Source organism: Tachysurus vachellii, chromosome 7 (genome assembly GCF_030014155.1).
Source record: "Tachysurus vachellii isolate PV-2020 chromosome 7, HZAU_Pvac_v1, whole genome shotgun sequence".
Taxonomy (NCBI): Eukaryota; Metazoa; Chordata; class Actinopteri; order Siluriformes; family Bagridae; genus Tachysurus; species Tachysurus vachellii.
In genome coordinates, this window is record NC_083466.1 from 29,203,518 (window position 1) to 29,222,415 (window position 18,898).

The 18,898-nt window shown below is 37.8% G+C and overlaps 1 protein-coding gene across 3 annotated transcripts in view; it reads right to left on the bottom strand.

The window, feature by feature from the left end:
• Positions 1 to 412: 412 nt before the first annotated feature.
• Positions 413 to 18,898, bottom strand: part of LOC132849130 (uncharacterized) — a 48,214-nt gene continuing 29,728 nt past the window's right edge. For 2 of the 3 annotated variants that reach the window (XM_060875333.1, XM_060875334.1), the window contains 11 exons: positions 16,750 to 16,823; positions 15,853 to 15,964; positions 15,555 to 15,616; positions 11,309 to 11,420; positions 10,812 to 10,924; positions 3,428 to 3,539; positions 3,079 to 3,191; positions 2,366 to 2,477; positions 2,017 to 2,129; positions 1,373 to 1,484; positions 413 to 1,136 (listed from right to left, as the gene is read on the bottom strand). In XM_060875333.1, the coding sequence (XP_060731316.1) occupies positions 1,040 to 1,136; positions 1,373 to 1,484; positions 2,017 to 2,129; positions 2,366 to 2,477; positions 3,079 to 3,191; positions 3,428 to 3,539; positions 10,812 to 10,924; positions 11,309 to 11,420; positions 15,555 to 15,616; positions 15,853 to 15,964; positions 16,750 to 16,819 (1,128 nt within the window). In that variant the 5' untranslated portion in view covers positions 16,820 to 16,823 and the 3' untranslated portion in view covers positions 413 to 1,039. The remainder of the gene's footprint in view (positions 1,137 to 1,372; positions 1,485 to 2,016; positions 2,130 to 2,365; positions 2,478 to 3,078; positions 3,192 to 3,427; positions 3,540 to 10,811; positions 10,925 to 11,308; positions 11,421 to 15,554; positions 15,617 to 15,852; positions 15,965 to 16,749; positions 16,824 to 18,898) is intronic. The other variant, XM_060875336.1, reaches the window with a different exon arrangement.

Genomic DNA, 18,898 nt, shown 5'->3' on the forward strand with positions numbered 1-18,898 from the left:
ACGGGAATTCAGTCTCCTTTAATTGAATCTAAGTTCAATGAAGTGAAGAGTCTATTCCATCGGCTCCCAGAAGATTCATTGCCATTTTCTGTGGCCAAATTTTACATACTCATTAGACTGTACACCCTTCTGTTTGGTTCGTTTTCTCGCTTTTCTTTTAAAAAATAAATTCAATAAATAAATAAATAAAATACCATTTACATAAAATATTAATAAAATATGAAGTATCTTTTTGGGCTTATTTGTATGTTACATCACATGAAACTCATTCTATCATCTTTTTAACAATATATTTTATTTTTCTTTAATTTTTTTAATTTCCTATCTATATGTATATTTCTGTATCAGTTAGTCTAAATAAATACAGAGAAATGTTGAGGATGTGAACTTCTGCATGAACCACAAACACGTCTCATAATACAGTGATTATTTATTGACCTTCATTCTTCTACTATTTTATAACAAGTCAAATCACTAGTAAGAGAGAAAGAAGAAAAGATATGATGTAAATCTGCATGAAGACAGAAACAAATCAAACAGAAACTTACATCAGAACAGGAAGTTATACATGTGTCTGATTATGTAAAAAGTGCTCACTCACTCACTCTCACTCATTTTCTACCGCTTATCCGAACTACCTCGGGTCACGCGGAGCCTGTGCCTATCTCAGGCGTCATCGGGCATCAAGGCAGGATACACCCTGGATGGAGTGCCAACCCATCACAGGGCACACACACACACACTCTCATTCACTCACACAATCACACACTACGGACAATTTTCCAGAGATGCCAATCAACCTACCATGCATGTCTTTGGACCGGGGGAGGAAACCGGAGAACCCGGAGGAAACCCCCGAGGCACGGGGAGAACATGCAAACTCCACACACACAAGACGGCGGCGGGAATCGAACCCCCAACCCTGGAGGTGTGAGGCGAACGTGCTAACCACTAAGCCACCGTGCCCCCCTGTAAAAAGTACATTTTATAAAATAATTATTCATTACTTATTAATGTAGAGAGAATTTAAATACTTTGTTCAGTCTGTTTTACGCTGGTCAATTGTGTTCTTGTTGATCTTCACCCACTTGTATTTGGGATCTGCACACAAACGACGACCGTCCTGTAGAGTAAAGCTGTAGAGGAGAGAGAAGATTTACATCTGTGTGAAACTGTAATAAAATCAGAAAATCAGACACTCTGACACGCCTCAAACCTCCAAGATAATATAAAGTTAGATTCATATATAAGATTTATAAGTTAGATTCAGTACCAAGTTCAATTCTATTACACATACACATAAAGAATTAATAGACATGAAAATATAAACTTTATTTATTCATTAAAAATAAACAAGTTACTGAACACTTACATGACTCCAGGTTTTAGACACTCAGGATCTGTTACTTTATATGTTGTAACAAATTTTACAGGGATTCGTTGTGTCACAATCTTGGTACAGCACAGATCTGGTCCATCTACATCTGTGTGAAAACATTTCTACATTTAGTTCTGTGATTAAATGTTCAATAAGAAAATATTAGACACTTTTATATCTAGTATCAGATGCAGATTATTGTAGCTATTAAACTGTATTATCTTAATGTAAGTGAGAACAGGAACTAGCTTGTATATAAAAAGTTTGTAATCAATTCATGTATGAAAGACCAACAAAGTGTTTAATAAATAATAAATAATTAATTACTCCTGATACTTTCTGATACTCTTCAGCTCCTGTCATCAAATGAGTCTCATCCAGTTTTATTTGCTGTTCTTTTTGTAAATTAGAGAATAATTACATAAATAATTTAGATATTTTCTCTTTTAATTACACCTTTACAATTTTACAAGTTAACATCAGAAAAAAACAGACAAAAAGCTGCTTAACCTGCTTTAAATATGCAGAACTTATTTATTTTTCTAAAAACAGAAACATGTATGTTATTGTATTATATTACATTATGTATATAATGGTAAAATAAATAAAGATAAAATGATTAAATTAAAAGATTTCACCTTCAGTGTTGTTCAGACTGTCAAACAGACGCTGGTCAATTGTGTACATGTGATTCTTCACCCACATGTCTTTAGGATCTGCACACACATGACGACCGTCCTGTAGAGTAAAGCTGTAGAGGAGAGAGAAGATTTACATCAGTGTGAAACTGTAATAAAATCAGAAAATCAGACACTCTGACACGCCTCAAACCTCCAAGATAATATAAAGTTAGATTCATATATAAGATTTATAAGTTAGATTCAGTACCAAGTTCAATTCTATTACACATAAACATAAAGAATTAATAGACATGAAAATATTAACTTTATTTATTCATTAAAAATAAATAAGGGACTGAACACTTACATGACTCCAGGTTTTGTACACTTAGGATCTGTTTCTTCATACGCTGTAATGACTCTTACAGGGATTGGTCGTGTCTGAAAGCTGAAACAGCACTGATCTGGTCCACCTACAACTGTGTGAAAACATTTCTACATTTAGTTTTGTGATTAAATGTTCAATAAGAAAATATTAGACACTTTTATATCTAGTATCAGATGCAGATTATTGTAGCTATTAAACTGTATTATCTTAATGTAAGTGAGAACAGGAACTAGCTTGTATATAAAAGTTTGTAATCAATTCCTGTATGAAAGACCAACAAAGTGTTTAATAAATAATAAATAATTCATTACTCCTGATACTTTCTGATACTCTTCAGCTCATGTCATCAAATGAGTCTCATCCAGTTTTATTTGCTGTTCTTTTTGTAAATTAGAGAATAATTGCATAAATAATTTTGACATTTTGTTTTTTAATTACAATTTTACAAGTTTATGAGAAAAAAAACACAGACAAATAACTGTTTTAAATATGCAGAACTTATTTTTTTCTAAAATCAGAAACAGGTATGTTATTGTATTATATTATGTTATATAAATAATGGTAGAATAAAAATAAAAAGGTTTTAGAAAATAAGTAAATTCATTTATAAAAAAAAATATTTCACCTGCTCTATTACAGGAAATGGTGCACAAAATAAATAATTTATTATTAATGGACAGAGATTAACTCACATTCAGGTTTGTTCAGACTGTTAAACAGACGCTTGCCAATTCTGTTCATGCGATTATTAACCCACATGTCTTGGGGATCTGCACAAAAACGACGACCGTCCTGTCGAGTAAAGCTGTAGAGGAGAGAGAAGATTTACATCAGTGTGAAACTGTAATAAAATCAGAAAATCAGACACTCTGACACGCCTCAAACCTCCAAGATAATATAAAGTTAGATTCATATATAAGATTTATAAGTTAGATTCAGTACCAAGTTCAATTCTATTACACATAAACATAAAGAATTAATAGACATAAAAATATTAGCTTTTATTATTAATTAAAAATAAACAAGGGACTGAACACTTACATCACTCCAGGTTTTGAACACTTAGGATCTGTTTCTTTATAATCTGTAATGACTCTTACAGAGATTGGTCGTGTCTGAAATCTGAAACAGCACCGATCTAGTCCATCTCCATCTGTGTGAAAACAAGGGAGATGTGGTAGCCTAATGTTTAAGATGTTGGGCTACCAATCGGAAGGTTGTGAGTTCGATTCCTGCATCCGCCAAGCTGCCACTGCTGGGCACCTGAGAAAGGCCCTTAACCCTCAATTGCTCATTTGTATAAAAATTAGATAAAAAAAAAAATAAAAAATGTAAGTCGCTCTGGGCGTCTGCTAAATGCTGTAAATGTAAAACATTTCTACATTTAGTTCTGTGATTAAATGTTCAATAAGAAAATAGATTCTTTTATATCTAGTTTCAGATGTAGACTATTGTAGCTATTAAACTGTATTATCTTAATGTAAGTGTTATAGACTGAGCTATGGTTGATTGACCTGTAGGGGGCAATCTATTCCCATTTGACCTGGGTTAAATACTCCGGGTGTGTGTGTTCACTGCTGTGTGTGCACTTTGGATGGGTTAAATGCAGAGAACAAATTCTGAGTATGGGTCACCAAACTTAGCCGTATGTAACGTCACTACAGCAAAGAAGATGATGTTAATTGTAGATATAATCCACCTGTGATCCTGTGAAATGTGTGTGTATGGTTTGCTGCTGGTTCCTCCTGAGTAAATTTCCTCTTGATCAGATCTGTGTCTCTCAAGTTATTACATTTTGGCAAAGAGGATGAAAGCAAGGAGCAGGGGCGGTTCTAGCCCTTCTTTAGGGTGTCTCCAGCCCCCTGTCTGTGATCTCAGCCACACTAAAACTATAAGTATAATTTTTACTTTCATAAATAAACAATAAAAATTACGTTAAAATGCAGAACATGTCGTTGATGGGAAAGAAAATTATTTATCAGTTTGATCCAAGAGCGATTTTTTTGTAGTCTTTCAAAAGTGCGTCATCAGCTGTCTGCTTTATTTGAACAGAGAAGCACAGGGATGCGCAGCGTGCACGCGCAGTCGGAGCTGGAGGCGTTTATCTATAACATTAATCGGCAGAAAACCGCATGGACAGCAACCAAAAGCAGTGAAATGTCACTATTCTTATTACCAGAGTTGTAGCACAAACAAAATATTAATGCAAACAATCCGTTCAATACTAAATAAAAATAACATTTATTGATTTTGCATTTGTCTTGTGAATATTTTTTTTTATTAATGACTGCATTCATTAGACACACTGTTTGTAGAGAATACACACACACATGAACTGATTTGATTCAAGACTGGCATCATTACATCATGCATAAAATTTCGGTGTCCACTTTTGCCATTTTAAATAATCCCATAACTTTTGGCTTACTATGTAGTTATATAATATATAATATAAAACTCTTCTTGTTTTATATTCTCACTGAGGGCTAAAACCTCTAAAGATGAAATCCTAGAACCGCCCGTGTCAAGGAGAATAAAGTTTTGAAAAGGTGAAAAAGCTGGATCTGTACAAGTGGGAGCTTTGGAAAAGAAGATGGCCAACATGGTAGGAACACTCACACCATTTGATAATCAATCGCAATCTTGGGAAGAATATTGTGAAATCTTGCAACATTTCTTTGAAGCAAATGAGATTACAGATGCAGAAAAGCAAAAAGCTATACTGTCAATGGGTTAAATTCAATTCAAGATCAAGAGATGAAGGGGAAAGTGTTCTTGAGTATGTGGCAGTATTAAGGAAATTAGCTCATGATTGTAATTGTGGAGAAAAATTAACAGAGATGCTGTGGGACAGACTGGTCTGTGTAATAAATGATGACCGTATTCAATGTAGACTGCTGGAGTTAACATTTGAATCAGAGTTAACATTTGAGAAAGCGTTGAAAATAGCTCAAGCATTGGAAACAGCCAATAAAGATGTAAAGGATTTGCAAGCTCAACATTCAGAAACCTCCATTTCAATGAGAGTGCATAAAATGTCAATGAAGCAAGATAGTCGATGTATAGCATTTGCAACATTTGGCCAGTGAGTGTAGACTTATTTAAGAGAAATGTCACAAATGTGGGAAACAAGGACATATAATGAAAGTATGTAGATCAAAAATTTCCATCAAAGAAACAAGGTTTCAAGGGGGAAAAAGACACAAGCAAGTTGTGGCCAGAAGAGGACAGAGATCACATTATGTCAGCAGAGATGAAAAAAGTGAATCTGATGAAGAAGGTATTTTTACAGTGTACAGTTTGAAAGAGACAGAGATTCCTAAGATTGCTCCTCTGACTATCACATTGGCTGTAAATGATTCAAACATACCTTTTGAAGTGGATACCGGCTGTGGTGTGACTGTAATGTATGGGTCAATTTTTTGCAAATTATGGGAAGAACATAAAAATCCAGAAAGACCTGTTCTTTGAAGTTAAATACTTGTACTGGTCAAGCTCTAAAAGTGTTGGGTTCTGCGCAAGTGGTCGTCAGACACAAGGGAACAGTGAAGGAATTGTCAGTAGTGGTAGTGCCTGGAACAGGACCTAATTTATTGGGCAGAGGTTGGATCAAGGAGCTGGGCATGAAATGGGAGGCTATACACAAGATTCAAGGGGATGAAAAGTTAACCTTGCCTGACGTACTTAGCAAACATACAGAACTGTTCAAAGAGGAGTTGGTGAATGGAAAGGTCCACCAGCAAAGATTTATGTGGACAAAGAAGCCATCCCCAGATTTTTCAAAGCCAGACCAGTTCCTTATGGAATGAAAGCAAAGGTAGAAGTTGAAATAGAACGCCTGTTAAGAGAACACATCATAGAACCTGTTAAACATTCTGAACGGGCTGCGCCTGTAGTGCCAATTGTAAACCCTGACAACACAATACGACTGTGTGGTGATTACAAGCTAACAGTAAATCGAGTTTCAAAGTTGGAACAGTACCAAATCCCTTGATTAGATGATCTGTTTGCAACATTGTCAGGAGGGCAGAAGTTCACCAAACTGGATATGAGTCACGCTTACCATCAGATTGCATTAGATGCGGTTATCTATATCCCAAAGGACCATGGAGGGAGTACTGAACTGCAAGGTCTTCCTTATGTGGCAGTTTTCCTGGATGACATCTTGCTGATCGGTCACAATGATGTGGAGCATCTCCAAACGCTGGCCAGGGTATTGAGAAGGTTGCAGGAAGCAGGACTGCATTTGAAACGGAGTAAATGTACTTTCATGGAAAAAGAGGTAATGTTCTTGGGTCATAAAGTAGATGGGACTGGCCTACATCCAGTACCCGAAAATGTGACTGCTATTCAAAATGCTCCCTCGCCCAATACTGTGACTGAGTTGAAGGCCTATTTGGCACTGTTAAACTACTATAACAAATTTTTGCCCAACTTGTCTACTGTTTTAGCCCCAGTGCACAAGATGCTGTGAAAAGATGCAAAATGGCACTGGGGTTGCAAACAAGAAGCTGCCTTTGTTCAGTCTAAAAAATGATCCAATCAGTACAAGTTCTGGTCCATTATGACCCCCAGAAGGATGTGATTTTATCATGTGATGCTTCTCCTTATGGCTTAGGTGCCATTCTGTCGCATAAGATGCCAGATGGTAGTGAAAGACCCATTGGATTTATGTCACAGACATTGAATCAAGCTGAGCAGAATTATTTGCATTTGGACAAGGAAGGATTGGCTGTAATGTTCGGCTTTCATAAGTATTTGTGTGGTCGGAAGTTTACCATCGTTACAGATCATTAACCCTTGTTGTCTTTGTTTAATGAGTTAAAATCTGTTCCTCAAATGTCACCTCCTAGGATCCAGTGATGGGCTGTGACATTAAGAGCATATGAATACAACATAATCTACAAACCTGGTAAAGATCACGCAAATGCAGATGCTCTAAGGCGGTTACCCTTGCCAACAAAATCTGTCTCTCAACAGGAGGAAAGAGTACTAATGCTGGAGAATGCAGACATAAACTTGATTACAGCAGAACAGGTAAGAAGTTGGACACAAAAAGATCCGGTATTATCCAGAGTGAGAGAAATGTTGCAATTAGGATTCCTGCAGGAATTAATAGGAACAGAGTTTGACCCATTCCGCTACATCTGTACATCTGTGACCCATTCACCCAGAGTTTGACCCATTCCGCTACATCTGCTCTAACCATTCAATGTTTGCGTACTAGCTTCAGTAACCGTGGACTACCTGAACTGATTGTATCAGATAATGCGACTTGTTTTGTGAGTGCGGAATTCAAAGAGTTCCCGAAAAAAAAAAATGGAGTACGACATGTTACTGCACCCTATCATGCTTCCAGTAATGGGTTAGTAGAACGGGCCGTGCAAATTGTTAAAGGCATGTTTAAAAAATGTGTTGAAGGAACAATGGCAACTAAATATTTAAACTAAACTAAAAGGTTTTTTATACATCCTGATTTAACGGGAAGATTCAGGAACAACAACAACAACAACAAAAGCAAAAAGTTCATCATGACAAAAAGGCCCATGAACGTAGCTTTGGTGTTGGAGATCCAGTACTTGTTCAGAATTTTACTTATGGACCAAAATGGATTCTGGGGCATATTGAGACTGTGACTGGACCACTGTCTTATAAAGTGATGCTGGTTGATGGGAGAGTGGTCCGAAGACATTTGGATCAAATTCATGCCCGACAGAAATTGCTTGTGAGCCTTTCAGAGGAGGTTATGGACTGTAAATATCCTGATTTGGACATCTCTGATAACTCAGCTCTTGTAGTGGCTAAAGAGACTGAGGACATTTCTAGTGAGACTAATCCCCTTGAATTACTTCCAAATCCTTTAGCCCTGTTGTGAGACGGTCACAGAGAACCAGGAAATTGCCTGGTCATTTAAAAGATTATGAACTGATTTATTGTATTGTATGATTATGAAGTTTATTGTATTGTGATTTATGAAGAAATATTGTAAACTTGGGGGGAAGGAGATGTTATAGACTGAGCTATGGTTGATTGACCTGTAGGGGGCAATATATTGCCGTTTGACCTGGGTTAAATACAGCAAAGAAGAAGATGTTAATTGTAGACATAAATATCTAAACTAGATGTTGCCTTGGGGTCCTAAAAATGTGTCAAAACCGCCGCCATCTTTGTACAGGTGTCTTGTACTTCAAATTCATGGATGATGCCGGACTTCTGTGCTGCGTTTGGTTGTTCAAACGAACAAAATCTAAAAACCAGACAGCAAGAGATTACATTTCACAAGCGAGAATGTGTTTTATGATATTGAAAGTTACGGAATTATATTTCAGGATCCGTTGGTTTGTTTCAGTCCTTGGTTAACAACCGCAGCTAATCCATGCTAGTTACCCATTAGTTTTTGACAGTTAGGAAAACCGACAATGTTTGTAGATTCCGAAGCTCTTAATAAGTACATTAAAAATTGACCCATGCTCTTTTTGCTTGAAGGTGAAGACCCAACTTTATGTATGTTCTGTAAGATTCCCTTATCTGTCAAACATATTTTATTAGATTGTCCTGGACTTAACACAAGCAGTATGCGCTTTTATCAACTTACTGCACTTAAGGACATATTTAATGACATTATGCCTAAAAAGGTTTTGATTTTTTTTATCGTATGTTAATTTAAAAAAATGTATAATATGACATATTTGGTCTTCGTGATCTCATTGTTGAGACTCAAGATGGCATAGACAACCATCACTTTAGCTTAATTTCACTGGTTGTCTGTACCTTTCATAAGTTGAGACAACACCCTGTCGCAAAGGTTCATACTCTGAAACTGCAGAGCAAAAGTATCAGGAAGAAACTGTAAGGTCGTGTTGTTGTTGCTGGGACACTAAACACTTAGTTTTAAATGGTTAACTAAGCTGACACATTGCTACAATGTTTCTCTGGACTTAATGATAAATACAAATGTCTGACCTTTGGAACTAACCAAAAAAAAGCTAGAAAATCGCATTCATGACGATTTATGGTGATTTTATTTCTTTGCCTACATTCACGCTGATAAAGAGGAGGGGGTCTCCTGTACCAAGATGGCGGCTCTATTGGCACATTCGTTCCAATGTAGTGCCGTAGCCAAGGTGACATCTGGTGTAGATACTGTATCTATGAATTGTAGATATAATCCACCTGTGATCCTGTGAAGTGTGTGTATGGTTTGCTGCTGGTTCCTAAATAGTAAATTTCCTCTTGATCAGCTCTGTGTCTCTCAGGTTATTACAGTAAGTGAGAACAGGAACTTGCTTGTATATAAAAAGTTTGTAATTAATTCCTGTATAAAAAACCAACACATTGCTACAATGTAAAGTAGTGAGTGTACAGCTTGTAGAACAGTGTGAACAGTTAAACAGTGACTAGCAGAGTAAGGACATGGATTACTGGAACTCCTGTGGTCGGATGAGACAAAGATAAACTTATTTTTGTTTCAGATGGTGTCAAGCGTGTGTGGCAGCAAACAGGTGAGGAGTACAAAAACAAGTGCATCTCACCTACAGTCAAACATGGTGGTGGGAGTGTCATAGTCTGGGGCTGCATGAATGCTGCAGGCACTGGGGAGCTACAGTTCATTGAGGGAACCATGAATGCCAACATGTACTGTGACATACTGAAGCAGAGCATGGTCCCCTCCCTTTGGAGACTGGGCGGCAGGGCAGTATTCCAACATGATAACGACCCCAAACACACCTCCAAGATGACCACTGCCTTGCAAAAGAAGCTGAGGGTAAAGGTGATGGACTGGCCAAGCATGTCTCCAGACCTATCCCCTATTAAGGCATCTGTGGTGCTTTCTCAAACGGAAGGTGGAGGAGCGCAAGGTCTCTAACATCCACCAGAACTGTTATGTCGTCATGGAGGAGTGGAAGAGGATGCCAGTGGCAACCAGTGATGCTCTGATGAACTCCATGTCCAAGAGGGTTAAGGCAGTGCTGGAAAATAATGGTGACCACACAAAATATTGACGCTTTGGGCCCAATTTGGACATTTTCACTTAGAGGTGTACTCACATTTGTGGCCAGCGATTTAGACATTAATGGCTGTGTGTTGAGTTATTTTAAGGTAGCAGCAAATTTATACTGTTATAAAAGCTGCACACTCACTACTTTATAATGTAGCACAGTGTCATTTCTTCAGTGTTGTCAGATGAAAAGATATAATAAAATATTTACATAAATGTGAGGGGTGTACTCACTTCTGTAAGATACTGTATGTTATTGTATTATATTACATAATGTAATAAAATACAATAAATCAAGCAAAAAAGAAAAGGTTTTCGAAAATAAGTAAATTTATTGAAAAAAAAAATTATTATACCTGCTCTATTACAGGACATGATGTACAAAATAAATAATAATTTGTTATTAATAGATAGAGATTCACTTACCTTCAGTGTTGGTCAGACTGCTAAACGGACGCTGGTAAAGTTTCTTCATGTGATCCTTCACCCACTCAACTTGGAGATCTGCACAGACATGATGACTGTTCTGTATAGTAAAGCTGTAGAGGAGAGAGAAGATTTACATCAGTGTGAAACTGTAATAAAATCAGAAAATCAGACACTCTGACATGCCTCAAACCTCCAAGATAATATAAAGTTAGATTCATATATAGATTTTTTTTGTATACTATTAATCTTTGTTATTCTTTATATTTACCTTTTGTTCTATGTTTATGTTCTGTAAAGCTGCTTTGAGACAATGTCTATTGTAAAAAGTGCTATACAAATAAACTTGAATTGAATATAAGATTTATAAGTTAGATTCTGAACCAAGTTCAGTTATATTACACATAAACATAAAGAATTAGACATGAAAATATTAACTTTTAATATTCATTAAAATAAATTATTAAAAAATTATAAGCAGGTGGCCAAAGACTTACAGGACTCCAGGTTTTAGACACTGAGGATGTGTTTTTTCATATGCTGTAATGACTCTTACAGGGATTGGTCGTGTCAGAAAGTTGAAACAGCACTGATCTGGTCCATCTACATCTGTGTGAAAACATTTCTACATTTAGTTTTGTGATTAAATGTTCAATAAGAAAATATTAGACTCTTTTATATCTAGTATCATATGCAGATTATTGTAGCTATTAAACTGTATTATCTTAATGTAAGTGAGAACAGGAACTAGCTTGTATATAAAAAGTTTGTAATCAATTTCTGTATGAAAGACCAACAAAGTGTTTAATAAATAATAAATAATTCATTACTCCTGATACTTTCTGATACTTTCTGATAATTACAAGTTTAAAATTTTACAAGTTTATGAGGAAAAAAAAACTGCTTTAAATATGCAGAACTTAGTTTTCTAAAAATAGAAACAGGTAAGTTATTGTATTATATTACATTTTGTAAATAATGGTAGAATAAATCAAGCAACAATGATAAATCAAGTGTCGCGTTAGTTCTGGCAGGCCACGTCATCAGCATGCATCAGCTGTTAATCAGCTGTCCACGACGCGCACCAATCCGGTTACGACATCCTATTACCCGACCATTTAAATTCCCATTCATCGAGCCGCTTTCTATCTCCCTCCTCCAACCCCGACTCCACCATGCCGGAACCTGTGTTCGTTGTACCAGTTTACTTCTTAAATCTCCACATATTTTTCTCTCTCTCTTCCTCTCTCTCTAATTATTTAATTATTTTTTTATCCATTTATTCATTTATTATTTACCAAAAAAAAAAAAAAAAAACCTCTATGCATGATTAGCGGTTCTGTTATGGGGAGGTCTATTCTATTTTCTAGTTGCTGCTCTCCCCGTTCGGTCCATGCATGCGCACGGACGGGCGCATGGATTCCTGCCCAGAACAGAACTGTACCGCCAACACTAACTGTATGCTATTATCTAATAAATTCTCATTTGACAAAGTGGTCCTGACAGAAATATAAATTTTTTTATTAATGGATAGAGATTCACTCACCTTCAGGTTTGTTCAGGTTATTAAACAGAAGCTGGCCAATTTTGTTCATGTGATTCTTCACCCACTTATATACAGATATATAAAAGCAAGATGGCGCCACGGATGGCAGCCTCAGTGCTTAGCTCCTCAGTGTTTGTTCTGTTGTTAGTTTTTCCTGCTCTTTGTCAAGAAAATCCGATCAGTTTCACCAGGGATGAACTGCCGAACATTCGGCAGTACACGCCACAAGATCTTTTACCGGTTTTTGAGTATTCTAACGTTTTGCTGCATATTGTAGTTGGCGGAGCGGCTGCGCTGTTTAAGCGCTTCAGGACCCACAGACGGGGAAAACGCGCCGGCGCACTCGTGAAACTCAGACAGCGCGGCCTAAGAACACAGCTGCCTAGCATCCATCTGGCGAATCTCCGCTCTCTTCCAACAAAACAGACAAACTCCTTCTTCTCACCCGGAAAAATAAGGATTTTTCGAACTCTCTGCTTCACGGAAACCTGGCTGAACGATTCCATTACGGACAGCCCGTTAAGTCTGCCGGGCTTTCAGCTCTTTATAGCAGACTGCGAAGCGGAATCAATGGGGAAATCACGTGGTGGCGGGACATGTGTTTACATCAATGAAAGGTGGTGTTCTGATGTAACTGTTTTAAAGAAGATGTGCTGTACCGATCTTGAAACATTCTTCATTAACTGCAAACCGTTCTATTCGCCGCGGGAGTTTTGCTCGTTCATTCTGGTGAGTGTTTACATTCCTCCGCAAGCGCACGTGAGCTCAGCACTACAGACACTCGCTGATATGATCATAGAGAGTGAGCAACAACACCCGGACTGTGTATTAATAATTCTTGGGGACTTTAATAAAGCGATTCTCTCACGTGAATTTCCTAAATACAGACAGCATGTTACATGTCCCACCAGAGACGGTAACACACTGGATCACTGCTACACTACAATAAAGGATGCAAACCTCTCTGTCCCACAGGCAGCTCTAGGACTCTCTGATCACTGTATAGTTCATGTGATTCCGACCTACAGGCAGTAACTGAAATCAGCTAAACCTGAATTAAGGACTGTAAAAAGATGGACTAAGGAAGTGGAGCAGGATTTACAAGCCTGTTTCTCTCTCACTGATTGGACTGTTTTTGAAGCTGCTGCCACCGACCTGGACGAGCTCACAGAGACTGAAACATCATATATCAGTTTCTCTGAGGACTTGTGTATTCCTACCAGGACTCACTTAACTTATAACAGTGATAAACCATGGTTCACTGCAAAACTCGGCCAGCTCCGTCAGGCTAAAGTGGATGCTCACAGGAATGGGGATAGAGTCTTTTACAAACAGGCCAAATACACACTGGAAAATGAGATCAGAGTGGCAAAGAGAAATTATTCTTAAAAGCTACAGACTCAGTTTTCCTCTAATGACTCAGCTTCAGTATGGAAAGGTCTGAAAGAAATCACCAACTACACGCCACCATCCCCCAGCACTGTGGTGAATCAACAACTGGCAGACGACCTGAACGAGTTCTACTGCAGGTTTGAAAAAGCCCAATTCTCACCTCCTGTAAACCCCTGACTCCAACACACCTAAAATTCAGTTCAGTGAAGATGATATGTGTCAGGTCTTCAGGAAGAACAAAAGAAGAAAGGCACCAAGCCCAGACAGCGTTTCACCAGCCTGTATGAAAACTGGTGCCGATCAACTGGCCCCCATCTTTACACGGATATTCAACACGTCACTGGAGCTATGTGAAGTCCCCTCATGCTTCAAAAGCTCCACCATCATCCCCGTCCCAAAGAAATTCAAAATTACCGGACTAAATGACTACAGACCTGTGGCTCTAACATCTGTGGTCATGAAATCATTTGGTTGGTTCTGTTCTGGTTCTGGCTTATCTGAAGGACATTACTGGACCCTTACTGGATCCTCTGCAGTTTGCCTACAGAGCAAACAGGTCTGTGAATGATGCAGTCAATATGGGACTGCATCATGTTCTGCAGCATCTGGACAGACCAGGGACTTATGTGAGGATCCTGTTTGTGGACTCAGCTCCGCCTTTAACACCATCATCCTATCACTCCTCCAGCCCAAATTAACCCAGCTCTCCGTGCCCTCCTCTGTCTGTCAGTGGATCACCAGCTTTCTGACAGACAGGCAGCAGCTAGTGCGACTGGGAAAACTCAAATCCAGCACCCGCACCATCAGCACTGGCGCCCCTCAGGGCTGTGTCCTCTCCCCACTGCTCTTCTCACTGTACACTAATGACTGCACCTCTAATGACCCCTCCGTCAAGCTCCTGAAGTTTGCAGATGACACCACACAGATCGCCCTCATCCAGGACGGTGACGAGTCTGCTTACAGACTGGAGGTTGAACAGCTGGCTGTCTGGTGCAGTCTTCACTATCTTGAGCGTGTTCAGCTCCAGGTTGTTAAGATGATCGTGGACTTCAGGAGAAACCCCCCTGCTCTCCCCCCACTCACCATCATGGACAGCATTGTTACAGCAGTGGAGTCATTCAGATTCCTGGAACCACAATCTCCCAGGTCCTGAAGTGGGACATTCACATTGTGAAAAAGGCTCAGCAGAGGTTGTACTTCCTTCGCCAGCTGAGGACGTTCAACCTGCCACAGGATCTTCTGAAACAGTTCTAAACTGCTATCATTGAATCCATCCTCTGCACTTCAGTGACTGTCTGGTTCAGCTCAGCTACCCAATCCGACCTCAGAAGACTACAGAGGGTAGTCCGGACTGCTGAGCGAATCATTGGCACAACTCTCCCCACTCTCTAAGACCTGTACTTCTCCAGGGTGAGCAAAAGGGCAAAGACAATCACTCTGGACCCCTCACATCCAGCACACTCCCTCACTCTGGACCCCTCACATTCAGCACACTCACTCTTTGAACTGTTGCCATCTGGTCGACGCTACAGAGCCCTGAGCACCAGAATGACCAGACACAGCAACAGTTTCATCCCTCAGGCAATCCATCTGATGAACACTTAACATACACAGAACAAACTCTGTTCTTACATTATTTACACATATGTACTTATTTATATTTCAATTTGCACATTTTTCCACTGTACATACAACTGTACATACAACTGTCTTTATTATATATGTGTTCATGTCTTATCAATGCTATTCTGTTTACACTGTGGAGCTCCTGTACTAGAACAAATTTCTTGTATGTGAAAACTTACCTGGCAATGAAAATCTAATACCTAAATCTGCACACACCTGAAGACCGTTCTGTAGAGTAAAGCTGTAGAGGAGAGAGAAGATTTACATCAGTGTGAAACTGTAATAAAATCAGAAAATCAGACACTCTGACATGCCCCAAACCTCCAAGATAATATAAAGTTAGATTCATATATAAGATGTATAAGTTATATTCAGTACCAAGTTCAATTCTATTACACATAAACATAAAGAATTAATTGACATGAAAATATTAACTTTATTTATTCATTAAAAATAAACAATAGACTGAACACTTACATGACTCCAGGTTTTAGGCACTCGGGATCTGTTTCTTTATACGCTGTAATGTCTCTTACAGGGATTGGTCGTGTCTGAAATCTCCCACAGCACTGAGCTGGTCCATATCCAGCTGTGTAAAAACATTTCTACATTTAGTTCTGTGATTAAATGTTCAATAAGAAAATATTAGACACTTTTATATCTAGTATCAGATGCAGATTATTGTAGCTATTAAACTGTATTATGTCACAGTTGAGTTCTGGACTCTGATTGGTCAGAAGTTGTTGATTAATTCTCTATAACAGCAGCTCTGACTGTAGTGCAGGTTTATATTAATGCACTTATTTGTTTCTATAGTAACAGCTTGTTTACAAGGACGTGTACAGCAGATGGGACACATAAACTGATTAAAAGGTGAAATTTTCTCTAGGGAGACATTTATTTAACATTAATTGATTTTTTGCTATTTTATTAAATACGAAAAAGAGACCGAAGGAACTATTTATAATTGCAGAATTTAGAACAGGAACTATCTTGTTTTACCGACATTAAATGTAACTGTAAACCTACAAAACATTTCTTTAAGACAAAAAATAAATAACTGTTAAAAATTTGCAGTGGTATAAGATGAATAAAACACTTGTGGACGTTCTGTTACAGAACAATCCTCATCTTTACAGTGTAACAGTAACTCTGCTTCATCACACCACCACATCACTCAGTATTTTACTGTAACAGTGTGACAAACACACAGTGGTTTATTAATGCTGCTTATTTACAGAAACCTGATCAGCTTTTTAGGAAATTCAGCATCAGTATAAACCAGGGGTTTAATACTACTACTGATAATAATAATAATAATAATAATAATAATAATAATAATAATAATAATAATAATAATAAACTTTATCTTACTCCGGGCTGATGTGAAGGACGGAAGGCAGGCAAGAACCAGCAGAACCAGCAGGAGAGAACGAGAGATCATGACTGATGATGATGATGTTAAAGAGAATGATGAAGATAGTGATGGTGAGGAGCAGAATACTATTAGTGCAGATTTCACATCCCTCTTCAGTTTATATAGCTGGTGAGTGGGGTGGGAGAGTGTGGTCTGGGTGTTTAAGTGACCAAAGACTTCCGCTTTGACTGAGACAGAAAAAAAAAAAAAAAAAAAAAAACATCCACCTCTTTCACAGGAAACTCAACTGTGGTTTTTACCTACAAAGGGGAAGAAGTGAATATTTAACAACTTGTAATCAAACACAAACTTAAATAATCTATTAAACACATCAATTAAAATTAAATTAAATAAGTGCAGCTTTATTGGAGTTCAACATTAATTCAGTGGAGTCTAAACTCAGATCTTAGATCAAATCACACATCATCCACAATACAGAGAGATAAAAAAAATGTAATGACACACAAGCCTTAAGTTTTAAACTTAATATTAATAAACAGGAAATGTTACAGCTTTAAAAAAAAATTATTTTCTTTCAGATCAAAGCTATTTTATTAGAAATCAGCTGTGCTTAATGGAGACTAGTGAAACACACAATTAAGGGTCAAATTGTCACATTTTTAGCCTTTACAATTATACAAGGTGTGAATTTTCCTTATAATAAGTGATTAGTAGGGACTTTCAGAACTGAACTACACACACACACACACACACACACACACACACACACACACACAGGCACACATACATTCTAAGCCTTCCTAATTATTAAACGTGTAAATTTCCCTCCATAACAGTATGATATAGTAAGAAACATATTTATAAGATAAGCAGAGAGTTTTAGTGCTTCAACAAACAACTGTATTACATTGCAGTGAACCTGTAGTATAGTGTAGTACAACTGCAGTACACCTGTAGTATAGTGTAGTACAACTGCAGTACACATGTAGTATAGTGTAGTGCAACTGCAGTACACCTGTAGTATAGTGTAGTACAACTGCAGTACACATGTAGTATAGTGTAGTACAACTGCTGTACACCTGTAGTATAGTGTAGTACAACTGCATTAACCCTGTAGTATAGTGTAGTACAACTGCAGTACACATGTAGTATAGTGTAGTACAACTGCAGTATAGTGTAGTACAACTGCAGTACACATGTAGTATAGTGTAGTACAACTGCAGTATACATGTAGTATAGTGTAGTACAACTGCAGTACACATGTATTATAGTGTAGTACAACTGCAGCACACATGTAGTATAGTGTAGTACAACTGCAGTACAGATGTAGTATAGTGTAGTACAACTGCAGTACACCTGTAGTATAGTGTAGTACAACTGCAGTACAGCTGTAGTATAGTGTAGTACAACTGCAGTACACATGTAGTATAGTGTAGTACAACTGCAGTATACATGTAGTATAGTGTAGTTCAACTGCAGTACACATGTATTATAGTGTAGTACAACTGCAGTACACATGTAGTATAGTGTAGTACAACTGCAGTACACCTGTAGTATAGTGTAGTATAACTGCAGTACACATGTAGTATAGTGTAGTACAACTGCAGTATACATGTAGTATAGTGTAGTTCAACTGCAGTACACAGGTATTATAGTGTAGTACAACTGCAGTACACATGTAATATAGTGTAGTACAACTGCAGTACACATGTAGTATAGTGTAGTACAACTGCAGTATAGTGTAGTACAACTGCAGTACACATGTAGTATAGTGTAGTACAACTGCAGTACACATGTAGTATAGAGTAGTACAACTGCAGTACACCTGTAGTATAGTGTAGTACAACTGCAGTACACATGTAGGATAGTGTAGTACAAGTGCAGTACATCTGTAGTATAGTGTAGTACAACTGCAGTACACCTGTAGTATAGTGTAGTACAACTGCAGTACACATGTAGTATAGTGTAGTACAACTGCAGTACACATGTAGTGTAGTGTAGTACAACTGCAGTACACCTGTAGTATAGTGTAGTACAACTGCAGTACACCTGTAGTATAGTGTAGTACAACTGCAGTACACATGTAGTATAGTGTAGTACAACTGCAGTACACCTGTAGTATAGTGTAGTACAAATGCAGTACAC